The sequence below is a fragment of the Macrosteles quadrilineatus genome, unplaced genomic scaffold, assembly GCF_028750875.1.
Source record: "Macrosteles quadrilineatus isolate MER2022 unplaced genomic scaffold, UCM_ALF_1.0 Scaffold_5__1_contigs__length_97177068, whole genome shotgun sequence".
NCBI classification, from domain to species: domain Eukaryota; kingdom Metazoa; phylum Arthropoda; class Insecta; order Hemiptera; family Cicadellidae; genus Macrosteles; species Macrosteles quadrilineatus.
In genome coordinates, this window is record NW_026542598.1 from 22,220,609 (window position 1) to 22,241,359 (window position 20,751).

A 20,751-nucleotide genomic window follows, 5' to 3' on the forward strand; every position below is an offset into this window, starting at 1 on the left:
ATAACAACAACGAAATAAAAAAAACAATAACAATGATGTAACAATAAATACTAAGATAACAATAAAGAGCAACGAGAACAACAAAACATAAAAAGCATTTAACAAATTAGTGAGAGATTAAATTAATGAGATAGGTCATCTTCTCTAATCAAGTGGAAGCGAGCTGATCAATCTCCTGAAACATGTGGTGTTACAGTTGAAGAAATCAATTTCAGGTGGCAGAGAGTTTCCCATGGCTTGTATGCGGGCGATGGCACTGTGCTGTTCGTAGAGCGTAGCATGATAAGACCTAGCAAACAGCTCCCTCGATCTGGTACCCCCTCCTGGGACGTGGAAGCTAATCCGCTCAAGCAACTCCGGACAGAGTATCTCTCCGTTGACCAGTCTATGTAGGAACATCAGATCGAATACTTTCCTTCTATACACCAGCGTACGAAGATCCAAGACAGCTGCCAAGGCGCACACTGTAACATCTGCGTAGCGGTATCCAAGACGAAGACCCACTGGCGTGTAGAAGAAGTCAATACCATAGATAAAACATACTCCCTTAGTAGATTTCTCATCCTTATGGAACAGCTGAAGACAATTTGATTGTTAGTTCTGTACGGTTTATGTAGAGGTCGTGTTTTGTTTACAATTTGTTTCCCGTTATTACACGGTGAAGCACACGGGAGGGACTAAGGCTAACATATCTTGTAGTGTCAGCGTTCGCCGCTAGGACTGCTAAGTTGAAAAAATTTAAATTAATTTTTAATTTTTTGTTATAAAATAAATTTTTAATTTTTAAAATTAAACTGTCATAACATAACCTAACCAACCAGACTTGCTGATGATATAAAAACTATATAAGATAAAAATCTAATTAATGATTACTTATAATTTTTAATTAATTATAAAATTAATTTTAAAATTTAGTAGTATAAAATTAAACTGTCATAACCTAACCTAACCAACCAAACTTGCTGATATGAAAAATTTGTTGACAAAAAGCTAATGCTGCCAGCGGGTTTCGAACCCCGGACCTCCTGAACAGCAATCCGAAACGCTACCAACTATGCCACAAATGTCGCTGAAATCACATCGTTTCGTTACGGTAATCGTGTCGCCTCAAGAGAAGACAATAACCACTAGAGATATGACGTCATTACACATTTAGCCTTAGTCCCTTCCGTGTGCCCATTCCGTTATTACAGCCATTTAAAACCTCGTTTAACCAAATAATACGATCTAATCATAAACAATAACTTGTCCCCTAGTTATATAACCAAACAGTAAAGCACAAATCATGAAATTAACCCTAAAATACTAGAAACAAAGTTTCGTCGACACTAGCGCCAATGTGTCACGTACATGAACTAGACACGAAAAACGTGCTTCAAAATTTACAATGGGATGAGAAGTCTACTTGTGTTGGTTAGTTTATGTCAATACGTTGCTCGCTATGGTGATAAGATACCACTGCAGACTTTGAAACATTGATATCCATGCTGTTATCCAGGCACCAGTTGTCGATTGAGTGCAAACATTGTTGAAGGGTGGAACAGTCTGCCTGAGATTTTATACACTTGAAAGCCTTGATATCGTCAGCAAACAGCAAGAACTGAGAGTCGATACTATCCACAACATCGTTAACAAATATATTGAAAAGAAATGGACCCAGATGAGAACCCTGGAGGACTCCTGAAACCGCAGGGATAGGGATTGACTTGGCTCATGCAAACTTGACAGCTAAGGTGCGGTCTTTAAGATATGATTCAAACCATCGCAACAGGCTTCCGACTATGCCATAACCTTTTAATTTTGCCAAAAGATGGTCGTGGCTGATGCAGGTTGTCTGTCATACAGAAGAAAAATAGTTTGCGAATAGATTACATGTTTCAGCTGGATCAGACGCATGCTGTCCATTGAATGTATAACTGCATTCCGAGTCTCTATCACGCTTCATTTTGTTTACAAAGGCCCAGAAGATTTTTGGGTTACTAGGCACAGAAGAGCTTATATGGGTAACATAATCAGAGAAGCATTTGTCAGAATTATACACAGCTTTGATGATCGGCCATCGAAATGGGAGTTTATGGTGGTTTTATGAGGTAAACATTCGGTTTTCTCATTTTTGACCACTAAACATAAAAATTTTAATTTTTCTTCAAGCCTGAGAGCAGGGGCCCATTTCATAGTAAGCTACAAGTTACAACTTGTAACTTGATTATTGGACGTTTGTTACCTTATAGCCTTTGTTCTTGTAGAAAGATGTTAAATCCTCCAATATATTTCGCCACAGTGTGTGGCATCATCAGGGAGACGAGAAGATCTATTTACACATTTTATATACACACAGTTTATATACACATCACCGACCGTACGCTTACGTCGCGGCGGCTTCGCGAGCGCGAGCGCGGGCGCGGACGCGCGACGAACACCTGTTGTAGGGGATCACACTAGTACCGTCACCGTCTTTGTTCACTCTTGTAATTTCCATAATATTTGCATTAGGCGATCAGCTGATTTACTAATAATATTAGTTTGTACTTTATTATGAAATAGGCCCCAGAGCTTAAAAAACAAATAATTTAGTATACTGAAGTGTTTTTTACAGTTATTGGTTACGGAGATATTAAAAAAAATTTAAATTTAAAATTCCCATGTTACAACAGTATTTATGGAGAATAAAATTAATAATAATAATAATGGAGAATAAATAAATAAGAAATATTAATATAATACCAAAATACACTTTATTACCCTCCCTGTAACAGCAAACCTAGGCAGTCTTGTTAAACCCAATGTTATTTAAATAGATCTAACTAATTGAAAATCCAATCAGGCAAATGGAAATACACTTAATCTGCAGGTTTGCTGTGGTAGGGGTATTTATGTTTTCCGATGAAGCGAAGCCAATGCACTGGCGAGTTAAATGACCGTATTATTTATTTATTGTAATTCAAGGGAGCGTCTTTCGATACCGTGTTTCATAATCCATGCCTGTCTGTGTTTACATCAATTAATTTGCTTTGCTACTCTATATAGTTAGAGGAGAAATTAATCTTCTTCTCGCTCTGTCTCTGCTCTGCCTGGCTTCAGCTTTCAGCTCAGCCAGACTTGCAGGATTAACCTCATATTGTCCGTGAGTTGTATTTATTGTAGAAATTGCATTGTAAGTTTTCTCAAGATTAAACTTAAAACAATGTCAGTGTGTGAATTTCTGAGGAGTTTCGGATATTCTTTGACAAATCTACTAAGTAAGTAATACTGGAATGATAGGCGGACCGAGCACTAGCCGTGGTGGCGATAGTTCTTCATCAGTGACCACATCTACGATTATGAATACCAAAGAAAAAGAGAAATATATAGAAGAATTCGACTTTCCGTACTGTGATGAAGCTACAAAGTATGAGAAGATTGCAAAAATTGGTCAAGGCACATTTGGGTGAGCACTTTTTATCCTATTTCTAACTGATGGATTACAACCTTATTCTACATTAGGCCTACCTTCTTATGATGCAATGAATGGAAAGATAGGCCTATGCCATTTTTCACGGTAAAAAGGATTTATACAATCATCAACTTAGTAAGTCTAAAGATGTCCAATAGTCTTACAACTGTACATATAGGCTAATCGGTTGAGCTTTGAACTTGCATCATTTTGGCCTTGGCCTAGAGTGCTGTATATTGCTGTATCTTTTGAATAGACCTATGGGAGTCGGATTCTAAGTTTTACATGCTGTTATCCTTATTTGGCCTTTATTTGGCCTATTAATTAAATAATTGTTTTGTAAGTTAGTATTTACTCGTTAACTTTGGCCCTATCTGGGGTATAAGAAATTTGGTGTAATCCTACCCTACAATTTTATCAATTTGGTCTAGGCCTATATTAATTGCTCTCAATTAACATAGGCTTAAGGTTAAAAGCCATAAATAGACTACGTAAAAAAACTTACAAAGTTATCAATAAGGGTGGTCTGAGTAGGCCTAACTTATAGAAAACTAGCAGAGTACCCGTCCTTCGTACGGGGTTGGCATATAAGTATCAAATGCTTATAGCAGTTATGAGTGAGGACATGGTTTAAGAAATTTCGGTTCTTTTTGAAGTTCGTTCGCTACGCTCACTCATTTTTAGGTTGGAGCTCGTTCGCTGCGCTCACTTTCCTTCAGGTTAATTTAATTATTAGGCCTAAGTTTATTTAAATATGGTTTTAGTTGTGTTAGGTTAGCTTCTATCCCGTTTGTTTACATTAAATAACTTACCTACTAACCTATGATGAGTAGGCTAAGTTAACTTAGGCCTAATTTTGCCGTACACAATTTTTTTTTGTGTTGTACTCATAGAGACTTAAGCTTTAAGTTATAGGTCTATTGTGCATTGTAGGATTCACTTGGCTCTTCAAAGATAGGTTTATCAAGGAGCATGTTAGATAAGTAGGTAGCCTAAGCTTACAAACTCGTGTGTAGTTACACGAAAACCCTTCCCAAGCTTTGGCCGTATATACAGTAGGCCTATGTTTATTTTTCGTGTTAAATTTCTGATTGGTGGGTTGGCATCACTGATCTCCTAACATCTGTTGTTTAAACTAAACTGACCAGCTTAGTCATGTAACTTTGTTTTGTTTTGCACAGTTATTAAGTTAATGGAATATATTTTGTGGATTAGAAATGGGTTGTGTTGTTTATTCAAAACTAAATTACGTTTATATTGAATGTTCCGAATCAATAAGTTATTTTTATTTGTATTAGGCCTACATATTATGATTGAAGTTAAAATTAACTTAGGCCTAAGTCTGTTTTGTATTTTGGTAATAAAGAAGTCATGATTTTTTTTTTTTTGCTGTTACGATATTTTATTATTTCACTAGCCTTTTTAACAATTTATTTAAAAAATGTTAAGTATCCTAAATATAATTTACAAGCGTTAACTTAGACCTAAGTTATAACTTACGGATCTATCAATGAATTCCTTAGCTAGCGTTGGACGTATGTACGCCATAACAATTAAGGTCATAAGACTTGTAAAAAATTATAATGATAAAAAAGGTGTCTATGGCCTAATCTATTTTAACCATCAGATAGAATACACATACACACACACACACCAAAGCACATCTGTCAGTGACCAACCACGCGTACAAGCCCCTAGGACAAACCAACTATGGCCATATGTTCAAAATACATATTTTTTAGCACTACCACAAACCGGGAACCCGGTTATCAAGGTATTTGATGGCTAAGGAGAGGTCATTCCAAAGTCGGCAAGCGGTTACAACAAACGCTTGCCGACTTTAAATAACTTATAGGCCTAAGTTTTAAATATAGATCAACCAAAAACTAATTTTAAAAGGTAAGTAGCCTACATTAATTTTAAGCCTACCTTGGCTCATTAACAAAATGTAAGAAACTTAAACTTTAGTACCCAGCCTACAAAAACAATGTTTTTTCCAGGGAGGTTTTCAAAGCCAAAGAGAAGAAGAATCCGAAGAAGGTTGTAGCAATGAAGAAAGTGTTGATGGACAATGAAAAAGAAGGTGTAGGTAGACCCATTCTCTAGATTGTAAAACTTGTTGGTCCCATTTGGAGCTCTTGTTTGTTTTGCAAAAACAAATCGTGAACAATTTCATTCAGCGGGTAAATTTCCATCAAGTTTATGTAAGTTAGCCTAAATATGGTTTGTTATCTTCAAAATGAACGTCTCGTAAACAAGTAAGCCAAAGCCATTTTAAAAATCTAATTTAACCCTTCGAGTGCTATGCAACGATACCGGTTACAAGGAAGGTATTTTAACAAAAAATAGCAAACTGGCCATTGGTGACCTGCCTTCAAAAGGCTTGAGTGTGCAGCTGCATACGTCCCACACCCCTTAGGCCAGCCCTGATAATAGATTTACAAGATTTCTGGAAATAGACATTAAGTGTAGGGTACTTTTTTAGATTTTGCAGTGTAGCCTAATAGCTTGTATTTCTTTGATACTCGTAATTAATTACGGTTTTAAACGTTGCTTGTTTCCTTTCTTTGCATCTAAAATTGTTGCAGGATCTATAACTTAGTTAGGCCTAAATACTATTTTATCACTATTGTAAGATCTGAAAAATTGTACCTACATGAAATGAATAGGCCTACATGAGGTTGCTGTCTGTCACAACCACTGTATGACTAGCAGCAAAATCATTATTAATCTTGATTTTGAATTAATTCAGTACAGTACTGATTAAATACCTCATCTAAAATCTTGTGTTTATTAGGATGTGGTGGATAAGTTTAGTAGAAATTTAAAGAAATTAACACTGTTTAGAAATAATTTCTTTACTTTATGTTTTAGTTCCCGATCACTGCACTCCGAGAAATCAGGATATTGCAGCTTCTAAAACACGAAAATGTAGTAAATTTAATAGAAATTTGTAGAACTAAAGGTAAGTTATAGGGTACAAACAATAGTCAAATATATATTTTAAATATTTACTAAACACAGTTGAACCCTGGGTAACAGAAATAAAGGGGGGGGGGGAGCCGTTTCGTTTAACAATTTTTTTTATTAACCCATTATATTACAGGTTACAGGTTAATTGGAAAGGGTCGTGTGGCCCTAACTTTTGCCTGTAAAAAAAAAATAAAAAAAATTTCATTTAATTTCATATGCTAAAAATAGCCAATGTATTACCATGGTGTGGAGTAAAGATGAAATTAAGATAATTTCTATATAATTATTAAGTGTTTTTTTTTTTTTCAGCTACAAAAAAGTTACAACGGGTTAGAAAATATTTTAACCTAAACAACTGAAGCTACTAAAGCAATTTACAGCCCTGTATTATTTTATAAAACCATTTCGGTAACCCAAATCCAGTTAACAGGAGTTCACAAACTAGTAGAACTAGTAGATCAACCGTAGGACTCGTAGGACAAGAGTTTTAAATTTACCAAAAATTTACTGAAATTTCAAGACTTGTCCATCCCTAGTGTAGGGCCTTATGTTTAGTGTCTCAGACTTTGGTATTCCATGAGGGGCAATTCCCGGCTCATCCACAAAACATTTTATAAATTTGGACTGATTGCATTTAAATTACATTTAAGCAATAAATTTAATTACATCCAAGCCATAAATTTAAATTACACCTTTTTCAAAAACACCATTGGTGTAGACACTAGGAATAGAAAATATTCAATTGTCTCTGAAATTCCGTTTGGATTCATAATATAAAATTTTTAAATTGCGTAGCATTTAAGTAAGAAAAAATTAAATAATATTGTAATTATATTTAAACGTTTCAACAGTTAAGTTTTGTTTGACATATGTGTAGAATTCAATTTGCTACCTACATAAATTACAATTACAGTCTGTTAACACAATATTGCAAACTAAAAAGAAAACTAATAATATTTTTTGTTTCAGCTACACAGTTTAATAGATATCGATCAACGTTTTATCTAGTTTTTGACTTTTGTGAACACGACCTAGCGGGATTACTATCCAATGTGAATGTGAAATTTAGCCTCGGAGAAATCAAAAAAGTAATGCAACAACTACTCAATGGATTATATTACATTCATAGCAATAAAGTAAGTGAGCCATTTTATTTTTCTTATTAAGTCGCAAATAGTGTCAAGGATTGTAATATTTATTAATTAAGTATTGTATTGCTAAGCAAAATAATAATCTGTTATAGTTTAATATCTTACCCCAAATTAACCCTGTGGTGGTTGTGGTGGTGGTGCGTAGGCTACTTACCACTGTCCATACCCTGTTGTACTCACACTTGTGACGCTGGGCCACTTAAAATTGCCACTGTCATTTTTGGTGTCAGGTATAATGTCATATTGAACAGCTGTCCTCAGTCTCACCAGTAACTGCCAATACTTTGCTCAGGAATGGTTCTGGGCACTAAGAGTGGCCTAAGATACCTGAAAGGTCATTTAGGAAGACTCCATAACAAAGGGTTGAAAATATTATGATAGCTAAACTTGATTCTTTATTACTTTTAGTCAGACGATATTATTGGAAGACTGGTTTGAGATTTTCTCCATAAATCAGTAGGGAAAATGGAAACCCTCGAGTCTTAAAGCAGGGTACACACTCAACTGTGAAAATCTGAAAACTGTTATTGACGTAAATTTTGTCACCATGAATAACGTGAATAAGCCGTAAATTTTGGAATCCAACATTAAAAATAGGAATGGGCCGATTCTTATCCTCTAATTACTCAAAACTTTTAGACCTACGATTTGAAGAAAAATCAATTCTTGATTCTTTTTGACTTTCAGTGAAACCATGCAAACTTTGGAGGCGCTTTCTGTGATTGCGGGAACTTTGCTCAGCCCGAATGCCTCGATTTTCAGACTTGGTTCTCAATCACTCAAAGTTTTAGCTGCTGGTATCTTAACTTGGTCAAAAATAGTAATCAAAACTAATCTAGCTGGAATCTGTCGACTGTACACATTAAAAAAGAAACAATGCTGCGCTGCTCCCAACTTTTGGTGCTGTCGCGATTCCGCCTGTACCTGGCCTAAATGTCGACTCGAAAAAAATGCAAAATATGTAAAAAACCGTGAATAAATCATGAATTTCACTCTTATGATGGGGATCCTGCCAAGGTTTGTGGTAAAAAGCTATAGTTTAGTATGCTTTAACACGTTTGATGCGGCACATCAAATGGTAGGCATATCCCCCGTGCAGCGCAGCCCGCAGCGTCGAACAAACCCGATTGCCGTGTTTGGCTTTCAAATTTTGGTCTGACGAATAGCAAATAACTTGCGGTGATGTCCTGCTTTACGAAGAGAGTCAACGTAGTTAGCTAAAACACCCACGATAGCAGCACTGCTTGGAACGTAGCCGGTCCCATTGTGATTGTATTGTCAATTGGAGGGAGAATGACGGGACAACAAGTTGATTTTTAAGCTTGCCTAACTGGAATTTTATGGGGAAACAACCTACACCACAACAAAAAGCAAGTCACACACTACACGCTATAGGCCCGGCCGAGTGCTGGGCTCAGACTGACGCAATAGTTGGCAGGTGAGCACACTACTGATTTAGCAGAAGGCCGCGTGCAGTGCTAGTGCTGTGCTAATAGCAGTAGGCTGCAGCGAACGTGTTAAATGAGTTATGATTATGGGCTAATGCATAATTTAACCATAAATGCTCAAACAGTTTTTAGATAAAATATTCTCACCTGTAAAACAAACAAACCTCCAAAAAATATCCATATTTCGGCTCAAATATTAATTGCAGTAGTTCTACTTATGTGTAAAACTGTATAATGTAAAACTTTGCACTGATCAAAATTCTCAATTGAGAAATACAGAATTTCAACTAATCTAATTTATCCCTTTTCAGATTCTACATAGAGACATGAAAGCAGCTAATGTTTTGATAACCAAAACTGGAATATTAAAACTAGCAGACTTTGGGTTGGCAAGAGCGTTTAGTGCAACCAAAAACGGACAGGCAAACCGGTAAGAGAAGAGGGTAGTCACTAGTCATATCTTTCAATGGGCCTCAGTCAACAGTTTATATAGAATTTTCTGTATTTGGAATTTAACCTGGATAGTTTTTTTTATTTCAAAAAAATGTAGGACTACTTGCCATGTTACGGTTTTCAGAATAACTGTATAAGACTATTAATATTTCATTATAGGCCTAGATAAGAAAACTTTAAAAATACTCCTAAGTATAAACATGCCACATGGTTACTGATGCCGCAGATTTATAAACACACAACTTTGTAGTGCAAGCTTTGTAGACAATAATAATCTGTGGATGAAAGTGTACAGCTACACTTTTACATTTGGCCTACTTACGATTTATTGACAGTGAACTGGATAGTGCATTAATAACAAGTTAAAAATTATCTAGTGACTCATCTACAAAGGTACATTAACTTAAACAGGAATTCACTCAAGCTGTATACTAACATAGCAATTATGATTGCTCATATAGTGTTGTATGTAGTGGATGTTTTTTACGACCTGGCGTAACCGTAGGTATACAAACCGAGTGGTGACGCTGTGGTACCGACCACCAGAGTTACTGCTGGGTGACCGCAACTACGGTCCGCCAGTCGACCTGTGGGGCGCAGGCTGTATTATGGCGGAAATGTGGACAAGGTAATGTAATGTTGAGATGAGGATGTTAACATTTGATAAAAGTTGAGGTTGAGACATTTGGACCTCTTTTTACCTCGTGGAGTATGTTTGCACGTCCACATATGCCTATGGAACCTGTTAAGCTGACAAGAAAATCTGCATTATGTTTTGAAAGTAAGTATTCTAAATTACCATTAACACCCAATAACATTTAGACGAGCTAATACAAATGATTGCCTGGTCGATCTATTGAAAATTAAGTTTTTCTGATTCTTTGAAAGTAGAAACTATACCCAGCTGGCCAAAGAAACAGCTGATCTTATTCAGTAACAAAGCGTCCTAAGACATCAATTCATCTAACTCATTTTTCATTCATATTTGAGCCTCAGTAGTGTCCTTATCTCATAACAGCAATAGTGATACATTTGAGGGTACAGTATTGTCGAAGGAAGTGAAACTGGAATTTTACTTAAGAAGAGCTGAAAAGTGAAGTATGAAATTCGATGCAGCATTAATCTTCTCTGTTCCTGTATTTTTAATTCCTAATTTTTCTGTACCAGTGCTATTAACATGATATAAAATTAAAATGAAGTTGGTATTCGCCATATTTTGATTAGGCTATAGGTCCAAAAAATGAAACCTAACGGTATATCACCAACCATCATCAAAAGTTTCATAGATTTCCTAATACACTTGAGTCCCGCTAATCCGAGCACGGTTAATCCAAACGTCCGCTTAATCCGAACTTGCCAAAGAAATTATTTTTCAATAAATTTGCACTGATATAAAAAATATTAAAAGTAGGCTAAGCGCTGCAGCTACCTCATTGTGTGTCACTCTCCCCTCTCCTCCCCCGCCCCCAGGCTTGTCATCACTGCCCTCCCTGGTCGCCCTGAACATGATCTTGCGTCCCAGCTGCTATGATGTCAACGTCAGTCAGGGTCTCTACAATATTGCCGTCCGTCGCTATCCATTCACCCACGTACTCTTTGACCGCGTTCTCACAACCAGGAATGTTTTGTATCATTGGTAACCGGTTAGCTGGGTTTTTCGGTAGGGTTTTCTTCAAAATCTAATGATGTCCTTAGCTTTTCCAAGATTTTCTTATCGCTCCAGCTTTAAGATTTTCCCAAGATTCAGCAGCCCAATACACAACATCCTTTACGTTTGTTTGTTTAATTTTTTGAACCTAGGGGATTGCATCATCTTCAATTAAGGACTTTAAGAAATGCTTGCGGTACTTTAACTTAAGTGCCTGCCAAACCCCCTGGTCCATTGGCTGCAGTAAAGGCGTAACATTTGGTGGTAAAATGGCAGCCTTTATTTCGCTACATGTAGCCTAAGTTCATCAACGTCTGGGTGGGACGGTGCATTATCTAGCACATGGGGTATGCCATTTTTTATGCTAAACCTTTCAACAGAAGGCATGGAACCATTATTTTTAAACAATTTCCCATCCATCCAGCCTATCTTCTGGTTCCTATAATACACTGGAAATGACTTCATATTGATATGTTTGAAGGCTCAAGGCTTAGCAGCATTGCCTATCATCATGAGAAAAAGCTTATGGTTAACAGCAGCACTGGAACAAGCCATTATAGTTACTTGGTCCTTAGCCATCTTAAACCCAGGAGCACGCCTTTCTTAAATTATCAAATAAAGCAATGTATTCCTGCGCCGCAGCCTGATCTGAAGAAAGTTGTTCATCGGTGATAGCTGCCGAATACCGTGGTGCTTTTTCCACCGGGGGGCAGACATACCGTAGAGTCCCGGTAAGCAGTGCGTGCAGACGTACAATCCGTGCTCATTATCGTCACATTATACTTGTCCGCCCACCCATTCATATCGCTCGCAAGTCCATGCAAAGTTGAGTGTAATTAGCTAATGTGCTTATTTAATTTATATTAGTGATGGTCGGATCCGGATATCGGACTACCGGATCCGCCGGGTCCGAGCTAGAACCGGTACCGGATTAGATCCAAAAAATTCCGGATTTTGGGCTGGATCCGGTTTTGATGGATCCAATTTTTCCCAATTTTTTACTAACACAAAGCTGTCTTTATGTACAAGACTATCTTTGACTGTGTACAAGAAGACTATCTGTGTCTGTATACTAAAATACTAATGTCAATATCACAGTACTGTATATTGCCGACTTCAACAATCTCTATGGGTAGTCAATGTCACAGTACTGTTTATTACGACGCCAATAATCTCTATGGTTAATCAATGTCACAGTACTGTAAATTACGACGTCAATAACCTCTATGGGTAGTCAATGTCACAGTACTGTATATTGCCGACGTCAACAATCTCTATGGGTAGTCAATGTCCCAGTACTGTATATTACGACGTCAATAACCTCTATGGTTAGGCAATGTCACAGTACTGTATATTGCTGACGTCAACAATCTCTATGGTAAGGCAATGTCACAGTACTGTATATTGCCGACGTCAACAATCTCTATGGTAAGGCAATGTCACAGTACTGTATATTGCCGACGTCAACAATCTCTATGGTCAAGCAATGTCACAGTACTGTATATTGCCGACGTCAACAATCTCTATGGTTAGGCAATATCACAGTACTGTATATTGCCAACGTCAACAATCTCTATTGTTAGCCAATGTCACAGTACTGTATATTGCCGACGTCAACAATCTCTATGGTAGTCAATGTCACAGTACTGTATATTGCCGACGTCAACAATCTCTATGGTCAAGCAATGTCACAGTGCTGTATATTGCCAACGTTAACAATCTCTATGGTAGTCAATGTTACAGTACTGTATATTGCCGACGTCAACAATCTCTATGGTAGTCAATGTTACAGTACTGTATATTGCCGACGTCAACAATCTCTATGGTAGTCAATGTCAAAGTACTGTATATTGCCGACGTCAACAATCTCTATGGTTAGGCAATGTCACAGTACTGTATATTGCCGACGTCAACAATGTCTATGGTTAGGCAATGTCACAGTACTCTATATTGCCGACGTCAACAATCTCTATGGTAGGCAATGTCACAGTACTGTATATTGCTGACGTCAACAACCTCTATGGTTAGTCAATGTCACAGTACTGTATATTACGAGGTCAATAATCTCTATGGTTAGATTCGGAATCTCTTTTCTTAAGATTCGGTGGATTCGAGATCCGGATTCGACACATCCCTACCTTCGATCTTGAGTATGCTATATCATGGTTTTTGCGTGCAGCATCCAATAAATTCGTTCCAGGAGGTCCACAGTACTGATAGCCTGGTATGTGAAATTCTACAGGTATAATACCCTGTGTCTGTGTACATACAGGGTGAATAAAAAGACAAGACTCCCCCATCTAATAGTCTTCTTGTACACAGACACAGGATATTTTACCTGTAGAACTTCACATACCCGGCTATCAGTACTGTGGACCTGGAACGAATTTAAGGAAGAGATTATCAAGAGGTGATCCAGGCATAAATAAATTGGATGCTGCATGCACAAACCACGATATAGCGTACTCAAGATCGAACTATAGTAAAATATACACAGATACCCTTTTGGTGGTCGTGCAAACTTAGCACATAGTTTCATTTAAGATTTTGAAAAGTTTTAGTGTGCCCAAAAAATGAGGCATTATGGGCTCAACTGGAGATTAGGTACTCTATATATAAGATATATTAACCTTTAAACATTACCAATTTAATTTTAAACAGCATGATTTAAATTGGCATTTTGTTAATTACGGTTTTTTAACCCGCTCTTATGACAGTGGGTATCTGGATCCGGATCCGAATTTTACAGGATCCGTATCCGGTACCGACATTTTCTTGGATCCGCCCACCACTAATTTTAATTTTTTATTTTCTAGAGTAAATGGACTATTAATACTGTTTTTTGTGTATTGCTTGTTCATATTACAACACTACGGTCAAATACACTGTCAAATTGCTTCCTTCTTGATTATTTTGGCTAATCCGAACAATCAGCTAATCTAAACAGGGTTCGGTTCCAATTAGTTTGGATTAAACGGAATGTACTGTCCTCATACATATCTCCTCTTCTACAGATAGTGCTGCTCAATATTATCATATTGCCTCTAAGTACAGAGATGGTATGAGGAAATATTTGCCTACACAATTGTGTTTATTTGCGACTTCATTGTACAATCTCTGTCAATGGCACAACAATATTGTATTTTTAACTCTCAACTTTGCTCCAAGTCCCTTAATTGAATATATTTTGTGTATGCTGTTAAATCCTCCCATAAAGTTTTTTTTTTATTTATTTTTCAATTAAAGAACACCAACCGTACAAAATAGATTATTCTTGGAATGATTGTGAGAGGTTATCTTGTTCGCCTAAGGGTACGATTCATAGACTTCAGTGCGAGAGGGACAGCTAATGCAAGTATATCCACAGAATTTTTAGGGGTTTGGATTACTTTCCTGCATAAGTATTAAATGTTCTTAAATGCTTAATGCCAACGGTGTTAAACTAATGAAATATATTTTTGTGACGCAGGAGTCCCATAATGCAAGGTAACACTGAGCAACAACAGCTGACCCTGATCTCCCAGCTGTGTGGCTCAATAACTCCCGACGTGTGGCCTGGTGTCGAGGCTCTAGACTTGTACAACAAGATGGAGCTTCCCCGCGGCCAGAAACGCAAGGTAACTTTGTCTCATCAACACTTTACTGAATAACTCCTTGTCAAATCCGTAGTCATTTTACCTGACCATCTCGGTATCCAAATTATTGGTTATACAGAGTATTTTGGTGTACATACTGTGGGGTTATTCCATCTCAAATTATCACAGTACCTAATATTTTTGTCTTAGCCTACTCAATTACCAAAGAAATTCATTATGCTGGTACATCTTATATTCGCTTAGAAGAATACCAATTTTCAACTTAATATTGCCACTGTTTTCAAAATTTGAATGAAAGTTTTCACACAACGCTCAAAATTGACCCTTATGAAAATCATACAACTGCAACAGCACCTCTCGGATTAAATCTATAAAGATAAGAGAGATTTAATCTTTCAGAATTGTCTAAGCTTTTTTTTATGTAAAGGCAGGTCTTTCTAGCTGCCCAATGTGGCAGCGTTTTTCTGCACAAACTCTTCACACAAGGATTAGGTACGAGCATTGTCCTAGTACCCAAATTTTGCAGGTAACTGAAGAATGGCACTAAAACATTCGCATAACATTCATGATTCTGCAACCAAATTCAGCAGCTAGGAAAATTCACCTTTTAGCAGTATGAAAGCAAACAACAGAAAATAACATTCCAATTTTATTTGAATGCAACGTTGACATTTCTTTTTTTTATCTAGTACAAAAGAGCTTTAACTTTCTCTCCAAACTCCAACTATTCAAATTGCTTACAGAAAGATTTTGTTTAACCTAAAACTATAATAAAAAGAAGCGTTACAAAAGGACGTAGAAGCTATGATCACTACAAATCCTGAATATCCCAAGGTCGTGTGGACATCATCTTCGTCTCCTGTGGTCACTGATACATCATCATTATCCTGCGCAACCGTGGCAAAAGTGCTAATCTTAAATCTTTGGAGAAGCAATCTGCAATGGCAATAGTAAAAGCTTGGCTCGATTAATTATTTTATTTTCTATAAAATATTTCATATTTTAGTAAAACTCCAACCAACCGATTTTTTTTAACCCAAAACTGTGGTACAGTCCCAATTAAATTCAAAAAATTGAGGTATACTGTAGTTCGGAAGTTAGTTGAGACGTTAATTAAAATTGCTTTTTTCTTAGTCCCTGTAGGATCTAACAATACAACCAATTATATGATCCAATTTAACAAAATATGTTTACTTAAAAGTTAATTTTGAATACTATCTACTTAATTAAAAGCCAATACAGATGAAGGAGTTTTATTTAATACTATGGGGGCAATATAATCAATTGTTTTTAATATAAAATAGGTAGGCCCATGTTTTATTTAAAATCTTTGATTTTAGTCAGGCTTCTTTACTTAAAGCTCATAAGATACATTTCACAGTAAGCCAAAAAGAAAAGAATGCAAAACCTTGGTATGATAAAAGCATGACCTTATTAAGTAGAATGCAAAACCTTGGTATGATAAAAGCATGACCTTATTAAGTAAAAATTTCATAATTATAAATGAAACATTAACAAATTTAAGTCAAATCTGTTAGTTTTTGCATTTGTAAAACACACCAACACCATCACTTCTGCAATATAATAGAGTAACTTTCTTAAATCCCGGAAGACTGTTGACCGTTATAGTCTCCGTCATGTTCAAATGCTTTATAAATTTAGTTATTTGTTAAAGAACTCAAATCCTGTCACATAAATATTAACATTTCAGGTGAAAGAACGGTTAAAACCCTATGTCAAAGACCCTTACGCCTGCGATCTGCTTGACAAACTGCTAGTGCTAGACCCTGCCAAGCGAGCGGATGCTGACTCTGCGCTCAACCACGACTTCTTTTGGACAGACCCCATGCCTTGCGACCTCAGTAAGATGTTAGCGCAGCACACACAGAGTATGTTTGAGTACCTGGCGCCGCCTCGGCGACCCGGACACATGCGACCTCACCACCACCAACCCGGCGCCGTGCCTTCCACGACGGTCAGCAAACCGGTTTCATCGATGGACAGTGGCTATCAGGACAGAGTATTTTGAGTTATGTCAATTTGTTGTTTCAAATTATTTTCTGTAAATAACGCTTTAAAACTCGTACTTGTTATGGCAATGTAAAGGTATGGAGGTTTTAGTGCGTTTAAGGAGAATTTTATGTGTCACATTTTTTTTTTGCCGGAAATAAATGGATTAAACGTGAAAGTTCTTTTATTCATGGCTAGTTAAATATTTGGTGGAAAGTTTAGTATGTTGCTAAACTGGTTGGTCATTTTAACAATACTTTGTGAAAGTACTGGTATTCAAAATATGAGAAAGTTATAGTTTCTAAATTGCCATAAGGGGGTACAGTTAGATTTATTATGGTTCTCAAAAGACACAGATTTTAAACATAAATTAGTTTATACAAATTAGGCTATTTAATATAAATAGTAGGCCTACTAAAATAAGGATCTAATCTAAGTCTTTTATAATTACAACTACCATAAAGGAAGTAAAGTTAATAATACTCCTAGCGAGATTACTAGAAAAATTTGATTGATTTTATTAAATTGTATTGTTTAATATTGTTTAAAGGGGAAAAAAGCAACTTGGCTTTGGAATAATTATTGGGGAGAAAGGAAGGATAAACAAGTAACTCACTTGTATTTCCTTCCTTTCTCCTTAATAATTATTGTTTAATATTTGTATTTATTTTATTTTAGTTCTTACTAGAAAACCAATAAACAGATTAAAGTATCTATAAGAGTACTATACAGCAATGGTATAAAATTCAGATATAGCTGATGACATATTTTGTAGAAAAATACTTTTTATTATTTTGTAGTAAATGTTATCATTCAAATTTCAAGATGTCCACCTAGCTAACTATTTTAGTTGATTTTTGACACCAGACTTCAAAATATATCTATTTGTAATATGCCACAAGGCCAGAAGTAGGTGTTAATAGTTCGTGCATGATAATTCAAGGCATACCGAGCACGGCATCTCATGCGAGTACTATTAACATCTTCTTGAATGAGTCACATACAATACTTTTGCTACACTACCAGCATCAAATATACAGGATTATGTAAAACACCAAAAAAATAATTAAATTACAGCACTGATATATCAGTCCTTTTTAAAAGAACATTTGAACAGAATCTTCAACTTCAAAAAAATTTACGTTTGTAATTCTTCTAATTAGTGATGGTCAAAACCAGAAATTTCTAATCCCGAATCTTGAATCTCAAAACCGAAACTTTTTTACTTAGCTGGTTACTAAGGTGAAGGTTACAAAAAATATAGGTAATAATAAAATCTTAAGTATGATAGGACTGATAATGTTAAAACCCAATACAACATTATTTTTTATAAACAACCATTAATACTATAACAACATTAATAGCTATATACCTTACAAGTGTAGTAAGAGCGTTTTTACATCACGCAGGGGAATGTTGTGCAACGAGCGGAAGCGAGTCAATTTACCAAAGTGATATAAACACGCTCTTGCGTAACGTGTAACGTACAAGGTTTTACCTGACCCGACAATATACAGGAGGCTACGAACAATATTTTTCATTATCCATTTCACTCATCTTCTAACAGTAGTTTTTTTCAACTTTACATCACTCGAGAAGTAAAGAAGTTGTATATATCTCACTTGGGATAGGGAAGTTGAACGTGGCGGGTTAGGTAAAATAAATTAAACTCCTAACACCAACACAAACATGAATATTAGATTAATTAGTACGTTTACTGGTCAATATTTCTTCGTGTTAAGTAAATATTGATATAAAACTGAATTGTACGTCATTTCAGTTATAGTATGATGCCTTTTGAAGTTCATAATACAATTTACTTGTTTCATTACTGTTAATAATGGCGATATGGTTGCTCTATTGCTGCCAGCTTGAGTGGAAACAGTATTAAAAACAATAATATTGACACAAAAATGTCAGCATTTTCAAAAATAAAACTTCCATAAATCTTCAATTTTGAAACTTTTCAATCTCGAAACTCGGTGATCAAATCTCAAAACCGAAACTTTTCCAAAGTTTTGATGGTTTTGAAATTTGAAATTCAGTTCACTACTTCTAATATTTATTGTGAAAATGCAATGTACTTGTCAAAAACCTGTCTAGTATTTATTGTATAGCTTCATTTAGAGCCTACTATAGAAACTACGTAGGGACAAGCTTCTTACTGTGTAGTGTTGCAAAAAAAATAATAATCATGTTTTTATTTTACTTATTTTATCAAATTTTAGGAGAAGTTAAGGCAAGAATGGTGCCACTTATCAAGCAAAATAGTTAGGTACATTATAAGGCAAGTTTAGACTGGGCATTTTGTGATTAGTCCGTATAAGTAACAAAATTTGTCTTCAGTAGTTATAGAATTTTGTAAAAAAGTCAAAAATATTTTTGTTTAGGGTTTTTTAGGCTGTATCAAGTTTTATTTTTACATCAGTAATTTTATTTTTTAAATGTAATATTGCTTTTTTGGATTCACTACTGCAAGTGTAATTAAATTGTCTGTGAATATTCATTTATCCATTTAGTATTTGATGTTTTCTGTAAACAAATGTTATTTTTCATTTAAAAAATGATTTTATTAAAAGTTAGTTGTTCTATACGTAAGTTCCCATTTTGGATTTTTATTATTTGGTTACAATATAAAAACATAGAATAAATAACACTTCAAAATCAAAAGTGACAGTTTACATATAACATTCATGGATCTAAATGTCAATTGAGTAAGTAAATTGTTAAAATGAGTTGATTGGTTTAGCTCATGTATAGTTTTCAAATGTCCTTAATAAGGAAATGTATATTTATAATATGTGGTGGTGCATTAAAGGGTATTTTAAGTTAAGAAAAATTAGCCAAAACAAATAGTATTCATTCTTTTAAAACATCTATATTTCCTCGAGTCAAAACATCTCCAACGAAATGTTTGAAAAAATGTTAACAAGGCATCTCATTATATACCTCAATAGATGATGTAAAAGTTAAAATATGCTATTAAATCTCAGCATATAATCAATATCGACACACTAAAACCTACTGTCATATTTTTACAAACCAATGTTAGTTTTTATATAAAGTTTTGTAAATATTGTCCAGTTAGTGTCTGTAATTTTTCACCTACTTTAGGTTATGTAGTATTTATTTATAGGTTATTATGTTTACCTTAATCGTTGTACATATTGTCTTTGCAGTGGTCACTGTAAAATTAAATATTTTTGTATTTCAAAACTCAAAAGTTATAATCACTACACCTATCCATTCCTTGTTAATCCTTTGTGGTCGAATGGCGAGTATAGGTCGCCGAGCGTCATTTTCCCGACTGCTCGAATGGCAACCTATACTCGGCGAAAAATGAAAAAAATTCCACCTCAAAGGGTTAAAGAAAAATTACATCTTAACTGGGATCAAGCTCAAGATAGTTCAATATCTACAGTACTTTGATTTGCAGATGTCAAATGTTTAAAACAACTACAATGCTATTACTTTCATAAATGTGTAGGATGTAGATTCAAAGTACATCAGAGTTCTTGTCCAGATTAGCCAAAAATGCAGTAAAACTGAGTGCATAGTTAAAGAAATTTGTGTAACTAGTGGGCAAAGTGGTACTTTTCTGCACACAAGAGTAATGTTTACTCACGAACCCTAGCCGAGTGTGGAAAGTTTCTCGAGTGCAGCAAAGGCAGTTTGCACTCGCGTTAAACATTATATTTTTCCTACAGTTACTATAAAGCATACAAATAGTTAGTCTTTCAAACACTCTAAAACATGTTTTTAGGTTAAATCCAAACATTGAACGAAATGGGGAACACTGCATCAGCTGATTGTAGTCATAATATCTTTAAGTTTTACCAACTTATTTTCAAGCGCATACAAGTATTACGTGCCTAATTAAAGCACACCGTTTTGTGTTGTTTGGTTGGAATACTGGTGTGCGGCAAAAGTAAGTAGATGCAGCAATTAGCAACTTTCTGTGCTATAATCAGTGCAAGGAAGGCCACTTTGTCAGGTGACTGTAGGGAATAGTTATTTGTGTAACTAGTGGTGAAAGTGG

At 35.6% G+C, this 20,751-nt stretch overlaps 1 protein-coding gene across 1 annotated transcript; it reads left to right on the forward strand.

The window, feature by feature from the left end:
* The first annotated feature begins 3,091 nt into the window (after positions 1-3,091).
* On the forward strand, positions 3,092-19,920 carry LOC128994990 (cyclin-dependent kinase 9-like). Its single transcript, XM_054419853.1, has 8 exons — positions 3,092-3,427; positions 5,434-5,518; positions 6,308-6,398; positions 7,376-7,542; positions 9,317-9,435; positions 9,964-10,086; positions 14,576-14,723; positions 16,414-19,920. Exons 1-8 carry the CDS (start codon positions 3,255-3,257, stop codon positions 16,729-16,731), a joined length of 1,224 nt encoding a protein of 407 aa, XP_054275828.1. The 5' UTR covers positions 3,092-3,254; the 3' UTR covers positions 16,732-19,920.
* The last annotated feature ends 831 nt before the right edge of the window (positions 19,921-20,751 follow it).